Source organism: Microtus oregoni, unplaced genomic scaffold, assembly GCF_018167655.1.
Source record: "Microtus oregoni isolate MIOR12 unplaced genomic scaffold, Mior012 000128F_ref0000496, whole genome shotgun sequence".
Classification (NCBI taxonomy): domain Eukaryota; kingdom Metazoa; phylum Chordata; class Mammalia; order Rodentia; family Cricetidae; genus Microtus; species Microtus oregoni.
In genome coordinates, this window is record NW_024544771.1 from 1,153,497 (window position 1) to 1,171,687 (window position 18,191).

The window sequence follows — 18,191 nt, forward strand, 5'->3', positions numbered from 1 at the left end:
TCAAGAGATTTGAGCAGATTTCCCTAAGAAGTGGAAGGGCGGCAGATAAGAACGTGGAGAGATACTGACCATCAGCAGTATGGCATGCGGACTCAGCACAGCCAGGCCTGAGCTCTGCACCCACAGCGACGGGCACTGCTGTTGGGAGTAGACATCTTCATGTAAAACGATAGGCACAATTTAAGAAGCACTGTGGAATTTTCTTAAGAAGTTGAACGCCTGCCTACACCTGAGCTGTGTGGCAGCATCTGGTCTGTGAGTGCCTCCCGCAGCTGCTTTTACGTTGCATGAACGTCATCCTTGTTTTCTTCTCCAATGCTGTGTCCATCCACCACTTCCTCTTGGTATGCATGGGCTTGTTTTCCTTTCTTTGTTATTAAAACATTGTCACAAGGAAAAGCTTCACACACTGTGTCACAGTGTGCCATTCAGTAGGTCCCCAAGACTGGAATAGCCTTGTCTGTCACTAAGGGTGGGTGTTCTGAGGACTGTGACGATCCTGCTTGCCCTTCCCTCCGACCTTAGGTAGCGATCTGACACGTGAGCAGGGTGTTCTGAGTTTGTGTACTGCACACATCTCTTTTCTAGCCAGACTGACATTTTAGTGTCTATTTCAGGCATTGCCCTCTTTACATTTTTAGCCTGCTAGTTTTGCTTTCGGGAGTTTGAGTTTCAGGATTCTGATGTGTTAGGAATGTGTGTTGTGTGCTTTGCTCTTACATTCGTTTCCCTCTTGTCCCCCCTCCCCCTTCCTACTAGTCCACTTCCTCTTCTTAAGTAGTTCCCCCCTCTACATGTTTCCCACCTTAGACATGGGGGGAGGGGACAAGCACGCAACATTTGTCTTTATTTCACTTAATGTAACATTTCCGGCTCCACCCACTTTGTGGCAGATGCCTCAGTTCCATTCTTATGGCTGGGGTACTTCAGTTCACGTATATTGCAGGCCATCTGCTGACTGGCACCTCAGCTGACTCCGTAGCGTGGCTGTCCTGACTGGTACTGCAGTGGCACAGATGTGCAGGTGTCGCGTGTCTATTCCTTGGCTCCCGTGGGTATACCTGGAGTGGTGCAGCTGGGCCAGAGGGCGGAGACAGTTTTAGTTCCCTGCAGATGCTCTGTACTGCTTCTCTGCTGGTTTAGTGCCCACTGCAGTGTGCTTTCTCCGGCTTTTGATTTTATTTTGGTAGTTCCTCTTCTGACAGGTCATTACCCCCATAGCTAAGGACATTGAACATTTTTCTGCATATTTATTGGCCAGTTGGGCTCGACTTTCTCAAGACATGCCTATATTCATTTCACTTGGCCCTTGTTGATCGGATTACTTTGAGGTTCTTGGGTTACAGTTCACGTTCTTTTTACATTCTGTGTACACGCCCACCAGGTACATGGCTGAAGGTCGTCTCCTGTCTCCCATTCTGTCCTTTTTCTGAGCTGTCCCAAGCTTTTTCAGTGTGATGTAACCCCACCGTCAGTTCTCACTCTTACTTCCTAGCTGTCGAGTACTGTTCAGGAAGCCCTTGCCTGCCTGTGTCCTGAGAGTCTTCTAGCAACTTTCCAATTTCAGGCCTTACCCCCATTATCAGTGGATTTCAATTCGGTGTGAGAGGAATCTAGTGTGATTTTCTGTATTTGGATGTTCATCTTCCCCAGCATTTTGTGGAAGAGGGTCTTCTTCCTCCAATTATATTTTTGGCACCTTTGTCAAAAGTCAGATGGCTACAGATGTGTGGGCTTCTTCATGAGTCCTCGGTGGGGTCTTGTTGGTCTGCACGTCCATTATCATGCTGTGTTTGTCACTGTGACTCTCTCGTATAATTTGAGATAAGTGATGGTGATACCTCCGCTGTTGCTTTTTCTACTCAGGATTGGTTTGGCTCTTCTGAATCTCTGGTGCTTACGTGTGAGTTTTAGGGTTGTTTTCCTGTGAAGAATCGGCTCTAGGTTGCTTTCAGTAGCATTGCCACTTTGACTACATTGATCTTGCTGATCTGCGTGCATGAGAAGTCTTTCCACCTACACTGTCTTCTTTCATTTCTTAAAGTTTTTCTTACAGAAATCTTCCATCTTACTGGTTAAGTCTATTTCTGTGTATTTTATTTGTGTGCTTCACTCACTCACTCACTCACTCACTCACTCCAGAGCTGTTATCAACAGGATGCTTTCTCACCTTGTTTGTCCCAGATGCAGAAAGACTAATGATTTCTTTAGGCCGCTTTGCCTCTTGCCATTTCACTGAACGTGCTCACCAGATAAAAGAGTTCCCTGGTGCTCCTATGGTCTTGTGTAAGATTGTGTCATCCCAAATGGGGATACTGTGACTGTTCCTTTCCCCTTCAGGTCCCTCCTGTTTCTTTCTCTTGCTTATTGTTCTGGCCCACTAAGTATCCTGTGAGTATTCGGAGACAATAGTCACCTTTGTCTCATCCTTGGTTCCCCTTTCAGCGTAGCACTGGCTCTAGGTTGGTTATACATAGCTTTTATTGTGGTAGGGGAATGGTCCTTCTTTTCCTGTTTTCTTCAAGGCTTTTATCATGAAGGGAAAGTGAACTTTATGGAAAGCCCTCTGCATCTTTTGAGATTATCATGTGATTTTTCTTTCATCCTTTGACCAGGCAACTGTAATATTTTCTGCTTTCTTCCGGCTTTTCCCCTTCTTAGGTAAAAAGCAAGCACTCATCTCCACAGTGGGAACCACCCAACAAGGCGAAGGAGGGGCTGGATTTTGGAACCCCAGCTTGCTGTGTCCTCGCTTAAACGTGTGTCCTGTGCTGTCTCTGTTGGCTTTACTTCTTCTTCTTGAGGGCAGTCTGCCCACACTGATTCACACCACCCCCCATGCCTTTTCAACTAGATTTTTTTTCCCCACAGACTTTGAAGAGAATAGAGAGGAATTAGTTATGACCTAAGTTCCCTGCAGGTATTGGCAGTTTACATACATTGTAAGTTTACAGTCAGTGTGAGGGTTTTGTTTAAAATACTGACAGCGTGGGCTAATCACACACACACACACACACACACACACACTCACACACACCCTGTAAATCCATCGCTGCCTCCTCAGCTGTATGTGTCACAGTGGTAGCAGATAGTCATGTTCGCACATGGAAGCAGTGACAGTGTCAACTGTGTCCCAGTAGTCCTCTTAGTGTCCTCCTGGGCAGTGCACGCCCACCCGCAGGGGGTATAGCACTCTGAGGACAGGCTGGTACTGTGACAGGGATGGTACTGCTCTGTCTGTAGGCTTGTCACTCATATATTCGGCAGTGTAGTAGAGGGCCTGGCTGTGAGATACGGCTAGTATCAAAGTGTGTCAGCATTAGACAGGTTAACTTGCAACTGTACTTTAAAATAGTTTGAAATATCACAGTGCAAAATCTGCCCCCAAAATGGGTGTTAAGGCTCAACTAACTGTCTATTTATGAGCGGTCTCTAAGAAGGAAGGCTCTGAGTGGGCAGTGCTGTGGGGTTCCCCAACATTTTATTATGACAGCTTTGACCTGTATACAGTAATGGTACTGCTAATACACCTGTTGCCCCTTGGCGGGGCTGCGTTCTCAGATCCCCAGCGTATGTGTGAAACAGCAGGTCAGTCCTGTCCACTGCCTTCCCTCTGGGTACATACCTGTGGAGGCACTGATGGAAGAAACCAGGTGCAGGGGAACACTGTCAGCGGTGTAGACCGTCCCCAGCTGCCGTGGGGCACACTGAAGAAGAGGAAGTCGTGTCCTAAGCAGGGCAGCACGGAGCAAGAGTTGTCCCCAAGCTGCAGCAGTGTAAATCCATGAACTACTTCTGAGTTTTCCACTAAACTGCACACATCTTGGGGAACTGAACCTCAGAAAGGGAAACCGTGGATTGGGGGTGGGGTACAGCGCCATGTACAAGCAATGGTGGCTTCCTTTTAGCAGTGCTGCCTGAAGGGTAGGCACAGTAAGCTGACACTGGCTTGTGCTGTACGTGGTTCTTGTTGCTGGTTTGGACAAAGACTGAGGCATTTTGTGGTATATCTTGTTTTTATGTTATTTGTCTGCTTTTCTGTTTTTCTTGAGCTATGACTCTGAGTTTTCAAAAACTGACCAATAGTTGGTTATGGTTTACAAAAATAATTTTTTCCGATAACTTGAGTGGCCTCATCCTGCCGGGCTATGCCCCAGAGAGTGTTTATCCTTTCTTAATGTAAAGCAGTTGCAGAGTGCCAGTGGTTCCCCCAGTGACCAGTAATTCTCACTGCTTTTCTCAGTGGACTCTCGAGCATCTTACTTGCTTAAATTTGCTCATTTTGCTGTTTGTTTTTCTGTCTTTAAAAAACACAAAGCAGTGGGCAATTCCACTTGGGACAGTTCCCACGCACACAACCTCAGAGTTCATAGAGATGCTGTAACAATGGCCAGGCCCTAAACCCACAGACAGTGGGAGATGTATCCATTGCAGAGTGAGTGGGAACCAGGCCCCCCCCACCCCAGGAGGCACAGGCGACTCCTCTTCTTCCCTGCAGCAGCCCTTGCTGGCTGAGCTGAGCACTGCTGTTCTCTCAAAGCTTTCTGCCGCTGTCACTGCTGGCTCCAGATGACACAGCCAACTTCATGTTCTCTTTTCATTAGACTCACAGAACCTTTGTCCATCAAAAGAGAATAGGGCGGGCAGTTGTGAGGCTCTGGCCTCCGCTTTGTGAGGGAAGGCAGGTGAGCTGGTCTGCCACCATCCACTCATGAGCCTGTGTGTGTGTGTGTGTGTGTGTGTGTGTGTGTGTGTGTGTGATATGTGTTTGGTGTGTATGTGTGCATGGTTTGGTCACTGCAGCTCTGTGAGCCCAGGTTGCCAGTTTCGCTCATAACATATTAACAGTGTGGTCTCCTGGGAGTCTTGCAGATATTGTGTTATGCTGTGGTGCGTTGGCAGCTCTCAGTGGATGCTGGTTGTGTGTTCATGACAATCCTGCTGTACTAGAATCTTGCGGTTTTCACCATGTGACCTAGTTTTGTTAGGAAAAATAAAACTTTTCATGTCTTCATCTCTGAGTCATTGTTTGGTTGTATTTTGGAAACATTAAATGTTTTTCCATGTTCTTCTTTTTCAATAATATTTTGCTGGTCGATGGCAACGCCCCACATATGTTAGAAGGAAGTGTGTAGTAGTTGGGTTTGAGGCAAAGTACGTGTCTGCTACCAGGGGTGCTCCACTGTGTCTTCTTAAACCCTCAGGCCCCTCACTGAGTGAAAGCCCCTGCTCTTCATGTGTGTGCACCTCATCCCTTACTCCTTGTTGTCATGGGCAGCTACCATGTGCGTCTTCTGTAAGAGCTGTCCGACAGCAGCGTCTTCTATACTACTCTCTCCCCGCTCCTTCTTCTTTGTTGTTTTTAAAAATGACTCCTGAGCATGCTCTGTTTCCCTCTCCTCAGCCTGTGAAGGATGGAGATGATTGTAAACTTCTGGGAGGTGCTCGGAAGACTTTCTAGAGAAAGGGGTAGGAAGTGATACACAGGGTGTGTTGCATGGTCTGTACTGTTCCCGTGGACGATCTGCCACTGCGGTTCACTCCGAGTTGACACCCCTCAGAGAGGTTAAGACTGTGGCCTCCCCTCCATGTCTTGTCTCTGTTGAATCACTCCATTGAGTCACGCCATGCCAGGAGTCAGCACTCTCACCTGGCTCACTGCTGCAGGACAGAATGTTAGGCAGAGGCAGGGGAAGCCTACAGCAAAGGCCTCCTGTGCTCCAGACCTGCAGAACCTGTGAGATGAAAGCCATTGTTTTGATTAATGGAGTCCTTTGCAATGCTGGCTCGCTGACTGCCACAGCCCCCTCATCCGGTCATAGCGATGAGGAAACTTTTTCTTGGTAAAGAACTTAGTGAAGACACTGTCACCACCAAGCTGAGTTTGGAAATACTGTTGCATAATTGGTTTTCAACATTTGAGATGTAAGAAGTGTGTGTGTGTGTGTGTGTGTGTGTGTGTGTGTGTGTGTGTTGGGGGGTGGCAGTGGAGACATGGCTCAGAGGTTAAGAGTGACAGCTTGCTGTTCTTTCAGAGGAGTTACAGTCACCTGTAAGTCCAGCTCTAGGGGATTATCTGGCCTCTCTATGTCCACTTACATAGGTGCATGCACACACACACACACACACACACACAGCTCATGGAGTGGCCTGACTGTGTGACAGCTCATGCTGGGGGTCAACTATGGTCCTCACTGTCAGTTGAAAGCTGCATTTCCAGCACTGAGTATCTCTCTTGGGGGCTCCTTTAAGTGTGTATTCCTCTAGCAGAACAACTGTGTGATGTTATACACACACACACACACACACACACAACACCTGTTCTTTTAGGTAGAATAGGTAGTCATCACAGAAAGAGACCCAGCCTTTGGTGTGTGTGATCATCTGTAACATGTTGTTTCTATGACTAGGGAGTGAAATGGAGGAGTGTCACACGGGAGAGTAGACATGGTCACAGAGTGTATGGTGGCATGAGCTACTTGAGTGATCTAGCTGGTACCATGTGGTTCAGTTATTCTCTCTTTCCCGCAGCCTCTTCTCTGGGTTGCTGCTCTCCAGAGAATCACAACTTTGGATGGTGTATTGATGGCGGATGACGTGTTGCTGACAGTTTGTTGTTAGTGGACAGTGTGTTGATGGAGGATGGTGTGTTGATGGCGGATGGTGTGTTGATGGCGGACGGTGTGTTGATGGCGGACGGTGTGTTGATGGCGGACGGCGTGTTGATGGAGGACGGCGTGTTGATGGAGGACGGCGTGTTGATGGCGGGTGGCGTGTTGATGGCGGGTGGCGTGTTGATGGCGGGTGGTGTGTTGTTGGCGGGTGGTGTGTTGATGGAGGACGGCGTGTTGATGGAGGACGGCGTGTTGATGGCGGGCGGCGTGTTGATGGCGGGCGGCGTGTTGATGGCGGGCGGCGTGTTGATGGCGGGCGGCGTGTTGATGGCGGGCGGCGTGTTGATGGCGGGCGGCGTGTTGATGGCGGGCGGCGTGTTGATGGCGGGCGGCGTGTTGATGGCGGGCGGCGTGTTGATGGCGGGTGGCGTGTTGATGGCGGGTGGCGTGTTGATGGAGGACGGTGTGTTGATGGCGGACGGTGTGTTGATGGCGGGTGGTGTGTTGATGGCGGGTGGTGTGTTGATGGCGGGTGGTGTGTTGATGGCGGGTGGTGTGTTGATGGTGGGTTGTGTGTTAATGGAGGATGGTGTGTTATGGCGGATGGTGTGTTGATAGCGGGTGGTATGTTAGTGGTGGGACCCTGCTGGCAAGCTCTCTGCTTACTTGAGACCTGCAGAGTCCACTCGGCTGTGTGGGAAGCAGCTATTGTAAGGTAGTCATTTGGTCTCTGGGTGCTTCAAGACCCCCTTGAAGTTCAGCCTGCAGACTGCACATGGTACAAAGGGTGGCTGTGCTGCTGGTTGTGGCTGGAACTGGTCAGAGTGCTCTTTGGCTGTCTTCCTATAGCTTTTAAAAGGAAGACTGTTACTGGTCTGCAGTGATGTACTTTAAAATGTTAAAGAGACATGGGGCTGATTACAGCTAGGGGTGTATCTCTGAGGCCGGGCTCTTACCACAGTTAACAAGGATTTGGATTAGAGCCCCAGAACCACAGAGAGAGAAGTTAAGACATACAGTGATGTCTGAACAAATTCTTTTTGTTAGAGAAAGCAAGCATATCGAGACATTTAAAAAGCATCATTTTGTTTGTGCTGAGTTAAGCTTCAGCTTGTCTTCCACTCACAGTGTATAGGGCCCTGGTAGAAAGGCTTTTAATAACTAATTCCAAAACTGTAAAGCTGTATCAAGTGTTCTAATTTGCTGCCGGTTGCTTAATTGACCTTGTGAAAATAATTGAATGTCTAACCTGTGTCTTCCTGTCCAGTCCTTTAGCATTCTAGTTTTTGCTAAATGAGGCATTAGTGAGAGCCTGGCAGAGCTCTCCCTGTGTGGTTCAGGATGTTCTGCTGTGGTTTAGCCAGCTGATTTTTCTCCTCATATGTTCTGATCGTGGCCTCCCTGTCCCCATTGCTTTACAACATGCCAAGAGCATGGGGGAGTAGAAAGCGTCACAACACTCTGAACAATGATCACATTGAAGGCTAGCTATTCCTATGGTTTCTGTGTGATTGTGACATGCGTGTTCACACCAGTCAACATATTGTAAAGGGGAGAAAGTGATTTGTGTGAGCAGTGGGCCCTGGTCTACTGGGAAGGCTTGGCCCAAAGCCTCTGACACAGCTCTCAGCATCTGTTTCATGTAATGGCATTTACTGCAGTGTGGAGCTCTCTGTTTAAGAGAAGGGATTTGAGAAGGGATTCATAAGGAGCTCCTGGGGCCAAAGGTCAGTGCTAATCCTGTAGGTAAAATTCCTTGCTGTGACCCCTGTAGCTTTCTGCTTGAAGTCTGTGTGCTAAGTGTCCCCCTTTGTTAGTGTGGGTTCTTCTTCTGTGAAGTCAAGAGGGTGGAGAAACGAAGGACAAACAAGCCAGACCAAGCTTGGTGCTTTCTACAGTTGACGTTTCGTACGGGATGGCTCCAAATTATGTTCAGTTGTTTACATGTTATGCTATTATGTTATTATGAATGTCAGAGCTTTCTTACGGGAAGCTGTATCTGTCTGCTGCCTCCTGCACTCCGCCTTGTATTTCTCCTCTGGCAGAAGCTTGCTCTGCCTGCGCCCCTGCTGAGCCTCTGCCTGTTTTATGTAGCGTACCCTCAAAAGGCTGTTTTCTAAGATTTTTTTATGCCTTCCATTAGATTAAATAACAGAAATTGCAAACCGGGTTTGACATTTCTAGTGTACTTTCATCCTATTCAAATAACATGTAAATATGAAATGTTAGTGACAGGATTAAATCTGTTTTGCCTATTTAGTTTGTGACTGCCGATTGTCTACTAACTTCCACTCTCCTAGAAACAGAGGTCCAGTTTAATTCCTCGTGCTGCGGGACACACAGCAAGGAGTCTCATTTCTGAGCCCCCGTAGCTTTGTATGACCCAGCTCTCACCAGTGAGTAGTCACAAGTAGATGTTGTTGACCAGTGCTCAATTAAGGTCTCCAACAAGTAGAGTTCTTCTTGCCTTCCCCCCTTCTTTCTGCCCACTACATTTTGCAGACATGATGGTAAGGCTCCAGTAGCAATTTTGGATCCCTGATCTAATGTAGAGACTGGAAGATACAAAGTATAGATAGCAAAGGAGAAACCTGGCGAGGATCTGGTTTCCGACCTTATAGAAGCTGTTTGTCATCTTTGTGCACCCTTGAGAAAATTAGCCCCTCAAATTTTTGTTTTTGACTTTTTGCTTCAAGGAACAGTTAAATCAAGATGGTAAAATGTATGCCTTGCTGCAGAACTGCATTTAGTAAAGTGTGCGATGGGGAGGTTGAAGATCTGCTGAGATCACGTGGACGTGCTGAATGATCACTCATTAGTCATTGAGCACCCTGGAGGCAGAACCTCAACCTATGCAAAATATTTAAGAGAATCTTCGGAACATGCATGTGAAGTCATGGTTGTCCCACGTTGTCAGCACCACAGAGGAAAAGTGCTGCATGACCACAGATCAGAACCTCCCCAGAGCCCACGGGTTCCCACCATCCCAGAGGGCTTGGCTCCAGCCTCAGTGGGAAATCCTTAGTGTTGTCAAGTGTCCAGTAGGTTAAAATCTGCAAGTTAGGGATGCTTTTTAAGGATTAAAAAGTTGTTGGTTAGAACTGGAGAGATGACTCGGTGTTAAGGGCCCTGACAGCTCTAGAAGACGATCTAGGTTCAGTTCCCAGCACTCATTCGGGAAGCTCACAAGCACCTGCAAACTGACCCCAGGGCATCTGGCTCCTCTTCCCATCCTTTCCCCACAAGATGCTGCAGTGAATTGGTGTATGGATGGACCTTTAGCCTCTGACCTGTGTTTACCCTAAATTGGGCAGTTAGTTGTCTTCCCTTGGAGCTGAGGCGTGCCTGAGGACTGACAGAGCTAAGACCAAGTGTGTATCCCAACTCTGGAGAGCAGTTTTCCTCAGTGGGGGGACACATCTGAATGAGGAGGAGGGCCAGTGAGCAAATGGATAAGCGAGTTTGTGAGCGAGCATCTCCAGCAGAGAAGTGAGTGGTGTAGGACAGACACAGCCAGCTTCCTCATACCTGCTTTCATTTCTGCTGAGTTAGAATTAGCTTACAGTTCACACGCCACCAAGGACTCTCAAGTCTGTGAATTGATCTTGTCAGAGTTTGGGAAATTCCTCCCAGCCTGAAGTGGAAGATCAATGGAATTCTGGTGGGTGAATTCCTGGTAGCCCTGCTTGTCTGCTGCTGTCTGCTTAGGCCAGTGACTGGGAGGAGGGCCTATCCTTGCCAGACCGGCTGTGTCCAGGTGCCCAGACCACTCCGTGACACGCATTCTTACGTGCTTCGGCGTTAGCAGTTGGGTAACTCAGTACACTGGAGTGTTTCTTGAAGCACAGAGGTGTCTCTGGAAGGAATTCTTTCAGGTCATCACATGCCATTGTCTCTGTCTCTCTTCCACCTTTTAGGAGGGACACAGAGATTACCGCGTGCCATCGGGATGTCCTTGGCCAAGGAACTCATCTTCTCTGCACGAGTTCTTGATGGTCAAGAAGCCAAAGCTGTAGGCTTGATCAGCCACGTGTTAGAACAGAACCAGGAAGGGGATGCTGCCTACAGGAAGGCACTGGACCTGGCGAGAGAGTTTCTACCTCAGGTACCAGTGAGAGCACCTGTGTCCATTTGAGATCACTCCATAACATTTGGGAATAGTGTAGTGCCCATCTCACGAGCTGAGGTGGCCCTGTCCTGCCTCAAGTAAAGCAGTTAAAATAAGATTTGAAGGTAGTCCAAGGGTTGCACGGGAGACAGACACATGGCATGCATGAGCACCACACACACACAGCGTAACTTCCTAGCAAGTTGCTTTAGCTTGTTTATCAACTTATACTCTAACAGAGTCATCTCTGTAGAGACAGTGATGGACGGGCTGCTACCTCCCATTGAAGCATGTAGGATGGCCCTGCCTCCCGCTGAGTCAGGAGACCGCATGTGCACACTCCCGTGGAGGTCAGGCCTGCTGTTGGTGTCTTCCTCCATCGTTTTCCACCTACATACTGAGGAGGGGTCTCTTTCTCGGGCCCTGAGCTATGGAATACAGCTCGTTGGTCCAGTCAAGGTGCTCTCTGCCTGTTTCTGCCTCCCCGAATTCTAGGATTACAGGGTGGCTGCCACACCAACCTGCCCGTCATGTGTGTTGAAGATCTGAACTCCCAGTGAGCATGTTACCCACTGAGCCCTCTCCTTGGCCCTACTACATTGTGTGTTGATTTAAAAAGACCATTCAGTACAAAATCTAACATCAAATTGACATTCACCTCCTTTAGATAGATGTAAACCAAGACCAAAGACCTCAGTTTTGTTTGTAGAGTGTGACTGTCTCTAGGGTAGTGATGGCAGCTGAGCTTCCACAGCATGTGAGTGTCACTGTCTTCTCAGAGAGGGCATTTAGTTCTTCCCTCCTTAACCCGACATATCTGACGGGGACATACCTGTGTCAGCCCACCATCACTGCGGTTAGCTGTCTATGCTGAGAGGACACCCGGGTCGATCCCTGTGGGCTCTCCATGCTGCAGGAAGAGGTAGCCAATACATCAGTGACAACATAGGCCCCACTTGACAGCCCAGCTCATCTCCAGCCTGAGCTTCAGGCTCTGCCACTGTAGTGTGGTGCCGAGCCGGGCAGACTCCCCACACTCCCCTCTGCTTCCTGTGGAAGGACAGTAACCGAAGTCTGCTGGACCTTTAAAGCACACTCCTCCTGCTGCCATCAAGGTCCAGTGTGATCAGTGACAGCCACTCTGAAAGTCCAAGAAGCTCAGAAAATCAGTTTCTGTCTCGCATCTCAGTTGTTGTTAGCAGATCTGTGGATCCTACGTTGAGAATATGGGAATTATACTTAGGTATTCTGTATAATTTGCATAAGTTTTAATTAAGACTTGTTTCTTGACTTTGAATTTCAGGGGCCTGTTGCAATGAGAGTGGCCAAACTAGCGATTAATCAAGGGATGGAGGTGAGTGTTTCTGGTGCTGCACAGGAAGGAGGCTGCTCCTTGGAATCAGCTTAGACATCCGGGTTAATTCCTACACTCTGGAATAGAGCTGGTGTCATATTGACTGAAGCTGCTGGGATTCCTTTCAGGCCATGGATACAAAGTTCTGATGTCCTGGCAGCTCATGGCAGCCTTGTTCTCTTTGACATTGCTTTAGTGGGGTCCTCAGCCAGTCCCTGGGGAAACAGGCTCCTTAGCCAGATCATTCTTCTATCAGTCATTCAAGAAGAGCTGCCCACCTCTGCTGAGTATTCCTCTCTACCTGGAACCTCTCAGTGTGTGCAGGGAGAAGCAGTGAGCCCAGGCTGGTCTGAGGTGTTAGTGAGTCACACTGGGAACATGACCACAAGGAGGGGTCCTGGGCTGGAGGAACAGTGGACAGTGCAGGTTCTATAAACCTTGGAGCTCATGTGTGCGCGTGAGTGTGCAAGTCTTTGTTTAACCCTCACTGTCCCTCCTCTGTAGGGAGTAGTGCAGCCAGGTCCTTGTCAGACATGCCTCTGAAGCAGAGAGAGGTCAACTTCAGGTGGTGGAGTCAGGCTGTGACTTCAGGAGCCGAGTTGGAGGTCTCAAGTTGTACATACTTCAGGACAATTGTGCTATATTGAAGGATTCTGTTATTTTAGATTGTTTGAGATTATATTGAATCTTCCTTATTGTGCTAAAATACATTTTCATCCTTAGGTCGACTTAGTAACGGGGCTAGCCATAGAAGAAGCCTGCTATGCTCAGGTATGTAACATGTCCACAGTCAGGCCATGATAATTCCAAGGGATTCTGTTTCTGTGTGCATTCCCATCCTTGGAGGTGGATACATCTGAGATTTTGCAGGGGTGCCCTGCCATGTGCTGATGGTCTTTGTGGTTCGTTGGCTATTTCTGGGCCTAAGGTCTTCACTGAAAAAGAAAACTGTGTGATTGTATGAATGGGCCCCTCCCCCAAAGCAAAAGTCTTTGTCAGGTTCTAGTCCTTATTCACCATCAAAGCTCTCAATAAAATGTGAGCAGAGCAGGCCCTGTGCTGATGTGGTCCCTCTCTGTCACGGTCAAGGTGGTGGCGTCCTCCCACTTCCTTTCAGCTCCGGCTTAGGAGCCAGGCTAATGCAAGAGGACAGAGTCAGAAAGGTAGAAACGAAACAGCTGATGTAGCTGAGGAAATTCCAAAGATTTGCAGTGGAAACGTTGCTCAGAAGTCAGCAAGATCGCACTAACCCTGCACACCAGCAACAATGGAACCCTGCTCAGAAGTCACAGCAAGATCGCACTGACCCTGCACACCAGCCACAAGTGAAATAATGGCTAGTATCTCAGTAGTCAAAACATTTAATCAAGTATACACAGGCTCTAGAGGAGAAAACTAGTAAGCAGTGGTAGCAGAAACCGTGATCTACATCATTAGCTGTCCGTGTTGGAGGGCAGGAGGAGTCCTGCAGTGTGTGGTGGAACACACCTTTATGTCAGCACTTCATAGGCAGAGGCAGGTGTGACTTCCAGGTCAACCAGGGCTACATAGTGAAGTTGGGCCTTGTTTCCAGACAAAGATAAAACGTCTGTGCATTTAATTCAATCACAGCATGCATCTTGACTCCTAACTTTATGGATGGAAGGTTGATTCAGAGTTCATAGCTATAGAACAGATAGCTCCGTGTGGCCAGAAGATATTGCTGGGAGACCAAGAGTACCCAGACTTTGTGATGCCGCTGATGAAAGAGCATGTCAGTGGACCCAGGGCCTCACTTGGGGAGCCCACACAGTATAGCCGTGGACACTTGGACAGAAGGACAGCAGCCGCTCAGTGGAGAACAGTGGGCATGGAGGCAGCAGCTTGGAGCATCGGGCATCTGCGTATGTGCAAGTGTGCACAGAATGAGCTTCCAAATGCACAGGAAGCTGCTGCGTGTGAAATGAGCAACTATAGAATGTATACAGATGGTGTGGGAGGACGGTCAGCCCTGGTTTGGCAATGCCAAGCCCTCAGAGAGAGAGGAGATGGTGTGAGAGGACTGCTGAAAGGATGACAAGGGCTGTGCTGGAAGGGAAGTCTTTCCAAAACACGGATCCGATGAAGGTCTCACATCCAAGACACAGCAGGAACTCTGAAGGCTGCACAAGAGGTAGTGAAAGCCTCTTTAAGAATGGACAAGAGGGACTTCCGCTCGTCTTTCCATGCGGCGCTTTCGGTCTGTCGGAGCTTGGCTGTTCACGACCCGCGGCGAGGCCGGCGCACCACAGCCATGACAGAGGCTGATGTGAACCCGAAGGCCTATCCCCTCGCAGATGCTCACCTCACCAAGAAGCTGCTGGACCTTGTTCAGCAGTCGTGCAACTACAAGCAGCTTCGGAAAGGAGCCAATGAAGCCACCAAAACCCTCAACAGAGGCATCTCTGAGTTCATTGTGATGGCAGCAGACGCTGAGCCCTTGGAGATCATCCTGCACCTCCCACTGCTGTGTGAAGACAAGAATGTCCCCTATGTATTTGTGCGCTCCAAGCAGGCTCTAGGGCGGGCCTGTGGGGTCTCCAGACCTGTCATTGCCTGTTCTGTTACCATCAAAGAAGGCTCTCAGCTGAAGCAGCAGATCCAGTCCATCCAGCAGTCTATTGAAAGGCTCCTGGTGTAGGCCTGTGGCTCTGCCCTTCCTGTCTGCTCCCACCCTACTCTGTATCATACCGTCTGTTAGCATGTAGTGTTTTCAGCCAGTTTCTGTTATAAATACTGTACTACATCTGGTTTTTGTATTTTTATAGTCTTACAGGGTTGTTCTGTCCCATCTCTCCATCCTCTCCTACCATTTTTTAATCTGTTTCACTTACTCTAAGTGAAATGATATCTGAGGCAGGTGAGAGGCAGGACGGCACAGTTTAACAGTGGGAAGAACCAGGAAACACCTAAGCCATCTGCAAACTCACTCCTCTGCAGGGCAAGATGACAGTAACACGCGTCCCTCACGCCTTTGCATAGGAGATCTCCATATATGCTACCATGACTGAAGAGCTTTCAGCAGCCCCTCCCTCCCATCGTCATTTGAAGAGAAAGTATGAAAATGTCAAACCTACGTCCAAGTGCCATTTATTAATGTTGTGTTTTTGATATGTGTAACCTAATATTCTCACCCCATTCCCTACTGAGGGTATCAAGGCAGTAACAATTCAAAGGGATGGTCTGCAGACTCCTAGGCGGCCTGAGTTTGACTGCCTGAATCTTGAAGAGTGACAAGGACAGAATAGTTGGAATAAAGAATACCGGAGCTGGAACTCAGAGCAGAGACAATGCTGTCAGGGACATTCTGCCCTTCGTTGAATGGGGATTTCTTGTGGGGCTGTTTGACACCCACTTTGGTAGCCCTATCCCTTTCCTCCCTCAACATGGGTCAAATGTATTCTCTGTCACATGAAGAGCGAAAATAATGTTGTTCATTCTTGAGCATCCTAATAAATATGTTCATATTACATTAAAAAAAAAAGGAATGGACAAGAGGGACTGGAGAGATGGCTCAGTGGTTAAGAGACTGCTGCTCCAGAGGTCCTGAGTTCAATTCCCAGCAACCACATGGTGGCTCACAACCATCTGTAATGGAATGGATGCCCTCTTCTGGCCTGCAGGTGCACATGTAGGCAGAATGCTCACACCTTAGATAGTCAGACAGATAGACAGACAGGACAAGAGATCTGAGTAGATGAATAAATAAAAGAACAGAAGGAGATCTGAATAGTTCCCTTGCCGCAGTAGATGGGCAGATGGCACACTGCCATATGAGACTGTGCTGGAAGTACCTGTCATTTGGAAACTGAAGACTGCAGTGTGTGTTAAATGACCAAACCTCAGGACAGTAGGCACTGACCATGGCTGCCCAGGTGTTAGTGGTTCTGTGGCCCCAGCATGGATGGCAGTTTGAGATAAGCCTGAGTACCCTCTACCATGTTGCCCAGCAGCTGTGTCCTTGGATGTTTGCCCAGATAAGGTGAAAGCATCTCTGCCCCAGAACCTGCTGCTAAACTTTATTCATAGTTACTATAGTTACTAATTTAGAAACAGTGAAGATGTCTGTCCTTCATAGTCAGGCTTAGTGCACATGATTCAAATCCAACAAAGTTCAAGGCTGGTGTGCCACACTTTGGGACTTTGAAGGTAGCCTCCACTATGTAGTGAGACCCTTTCTCAAAAATGAATGAATGAATAAATAAACGTCCTTCACTCGAGCCTGTCCTACCTGTCAAGCAAGAAAATGGTGTAAAGGAGCCTTGAATTCATGGTGCTCCGTGTGAAAGGGTCCAATCTGAAAGGACTGGGTCCTGAGTCATTCCTGACAGTTCAGTGACATCCTGGAAGAGCTGACAGGCTGGAGTCAAGTATGTGAAGAACAAAGAATGTTTGGGGCAGCTAAGTCACTCTCTGTACACTGTGGTGATGAGCAGGTGACGTCATGCCTCTGTCAGACTCCCAGAACACGCAAGCGCACTGACTGTTGAGGAGATAGCGGCCGTGTGCTTTGACGCAGGCTGTTGGAGCTGGTGGTAGAGGGAGCCCAGGGGTCTCCATGCTGAGCTTTTCATTGGTTTACCTCTGAAAACAAAACACTTCACTTTTTAAGCATATTTAAAATGGAAAAAAAATTTGGATTAAAAATAATTTGTCACACACTTAGGAAATTTGTTCAAAGGACAAGTGGCCTTCCCAGTACCTACTGGTGGCTTTCGTAGTTAATGCTTTGATGCACTGTGTGTTTGTAGATTTTAGTGTTTCATGTTTTGTCTTTCCTAGACCATCTCAACGAAAGACAGACTGGAAGGTCTTCTTGCTTTTAAGGAGAAAAGACCCCCTCGCTATAAAGGAGAATAGGAGGAAAAGCCCGAGAAGCCCTGTAGTGCTGGAGACTCTTTCGATCGGCTCCTCAGCGACCAAAGCCGAGAGTGGGTTGGTTCTCACTACGCCTGGAGCAGGCCCATCTGTGCTCGAGCCACTGTGCGCCATGTCGTATTTATTCAGATTTATAAAGCTAGCCGTGTCTGTGCTCAAAACACATTCGAATTAGGTCTATGTTTTTAATATTTCCCGCATATCAGCTTTCTGTCATTAATTTTTTAATGTGAATAATTTATATTGCATTCTCTAGGGAATAATTGATTGTATGTCTACTGTGCTGCATCAAGAAAATAAAACTATTTCTGTATACCAAAAATGTGAAGTTATACCAAATACAGTTGCTGACTAGCTATGTATATGTCCTTTGCCACCTGAGGACATTCTGAGTGAAACTCCCCAGTGTCAATAAAGCCAATGAAGATGATTTGAGAATCTGCCTCTTGCCCTTTGCCCAGCATTTCAAAACTGATTGCTGTGTGCTGGATTCCAGAGTAACGTTTCTGTGCTGATTTTGTCATGGAACCATGTGACACGGTCCCAGAACAGGAGGTGAGTGAGGGGTCGGCCTTCAGGTGGCTCTGCTTGGCTTAGCCATAGTATCCTCTGTAGGGGTTTGCAGGACTGAGCCTTGCTGTGCTCAGACAGGACTTGGTGCTTGCCAGAGACTGCAGTGGACCTTGTGTCCTGCAGCATGCATGCATCCCGCCTCTTCCCTTGCGCTCACATCTTCATCCTGAGGCTGCAGATCCGCACACCTACCCGTTAGGTAGCTCAGCTAGCCAGCTGAGGAGCTTGACTCTCTAGAGATTGTGTCTGGTGTGCACACCTGGCCCTCGGGGGATCCTGTCTGGTATCCCTACTTGTTTACCGAGGAAGCTGCTGAGCATGCTAAAAAATGTCACCTGTATTGTGCCTGGGCTGGAAGTGGTGCTGCTGATGGGAAAGGGTGTGGATCTGTAGCCAGACTGCACTTGCTGGTTAGTCACATTTGATTTCCTAACGAGGTGCGAGGCTGGAAGCGAAGACCTGTGGTGGCTTTAGATGGGGAGGGAGCAGGAGTAGGATACTGGCTCTGGATGTTTCACCTTGCCTGCACTTTCTCTTGCTGATATTCCATCCTGTGACACAGAAAGGGAATGAGGGCACCAGTCGCGGTTGTCCAAGAAGCAGAAGCAACAAAAGCATTTCACTTCATCTCGGTGTGAGACCTGCA

The 18,191-nt window shown here is 48.2% G+C and overlaps 2 protein-coding genes across 5 annotated transcripts in view; both read left to right on the forward strand.

The window, feature by feature from the left end:
- Positions 1 to 17,419, forward strand: part of LOC121444487 (methylglutaconyl-CoA hydratase, mitochondrial) — a 95,733-nt gene extending 78,314 nt beyond the window's left edge. For 3 of the 4 annotated variants that reach the window (XM_041646295.1, XM_041646296.1, XM_041646297.1), the window contains 4 exons: positions 10,532 to 10,719; positions 12,026 to 12,076; positions 12,800 to 12,847; positions 16,877 to 17,419. In XM_041646295.1, the coding sequence (XP_041502229.1) occupies positions 10,532 to 10,719; positions 12,026 to 12,076; positions 12,800 to 12,847; positions 16,877 to 16,954 (365 nt within the window). In that variant the 3' untranslated portion in view covers positions 16,955 to 17,419. The remainder of the gene's footprint in view (positions 1 to 10,531; positions 10,720 to 12,025; positions 12,077 to 12,799; positions 12,848 to 16,876) is intronic. The other variant, XM_041646294.1, reaches the window with a different exon arrangement.
- On the forward strand, positions 14,349 to 14,814 carry LOC121444488 (NHP2-like protein 1). The gene has a single exon (XM_041646298.1). It carries the CDS (start codon positions 14,349 to 14,351, stop codon positions 14,733 to 14,735), a length of 387 nt encoding a protein of 128 aa, XP_041502232.1. The 3' UTR covers positions 14,736 to 14,814.
- Positions 17,420 to 18,191: the final 772 nt, after the last annotated feature.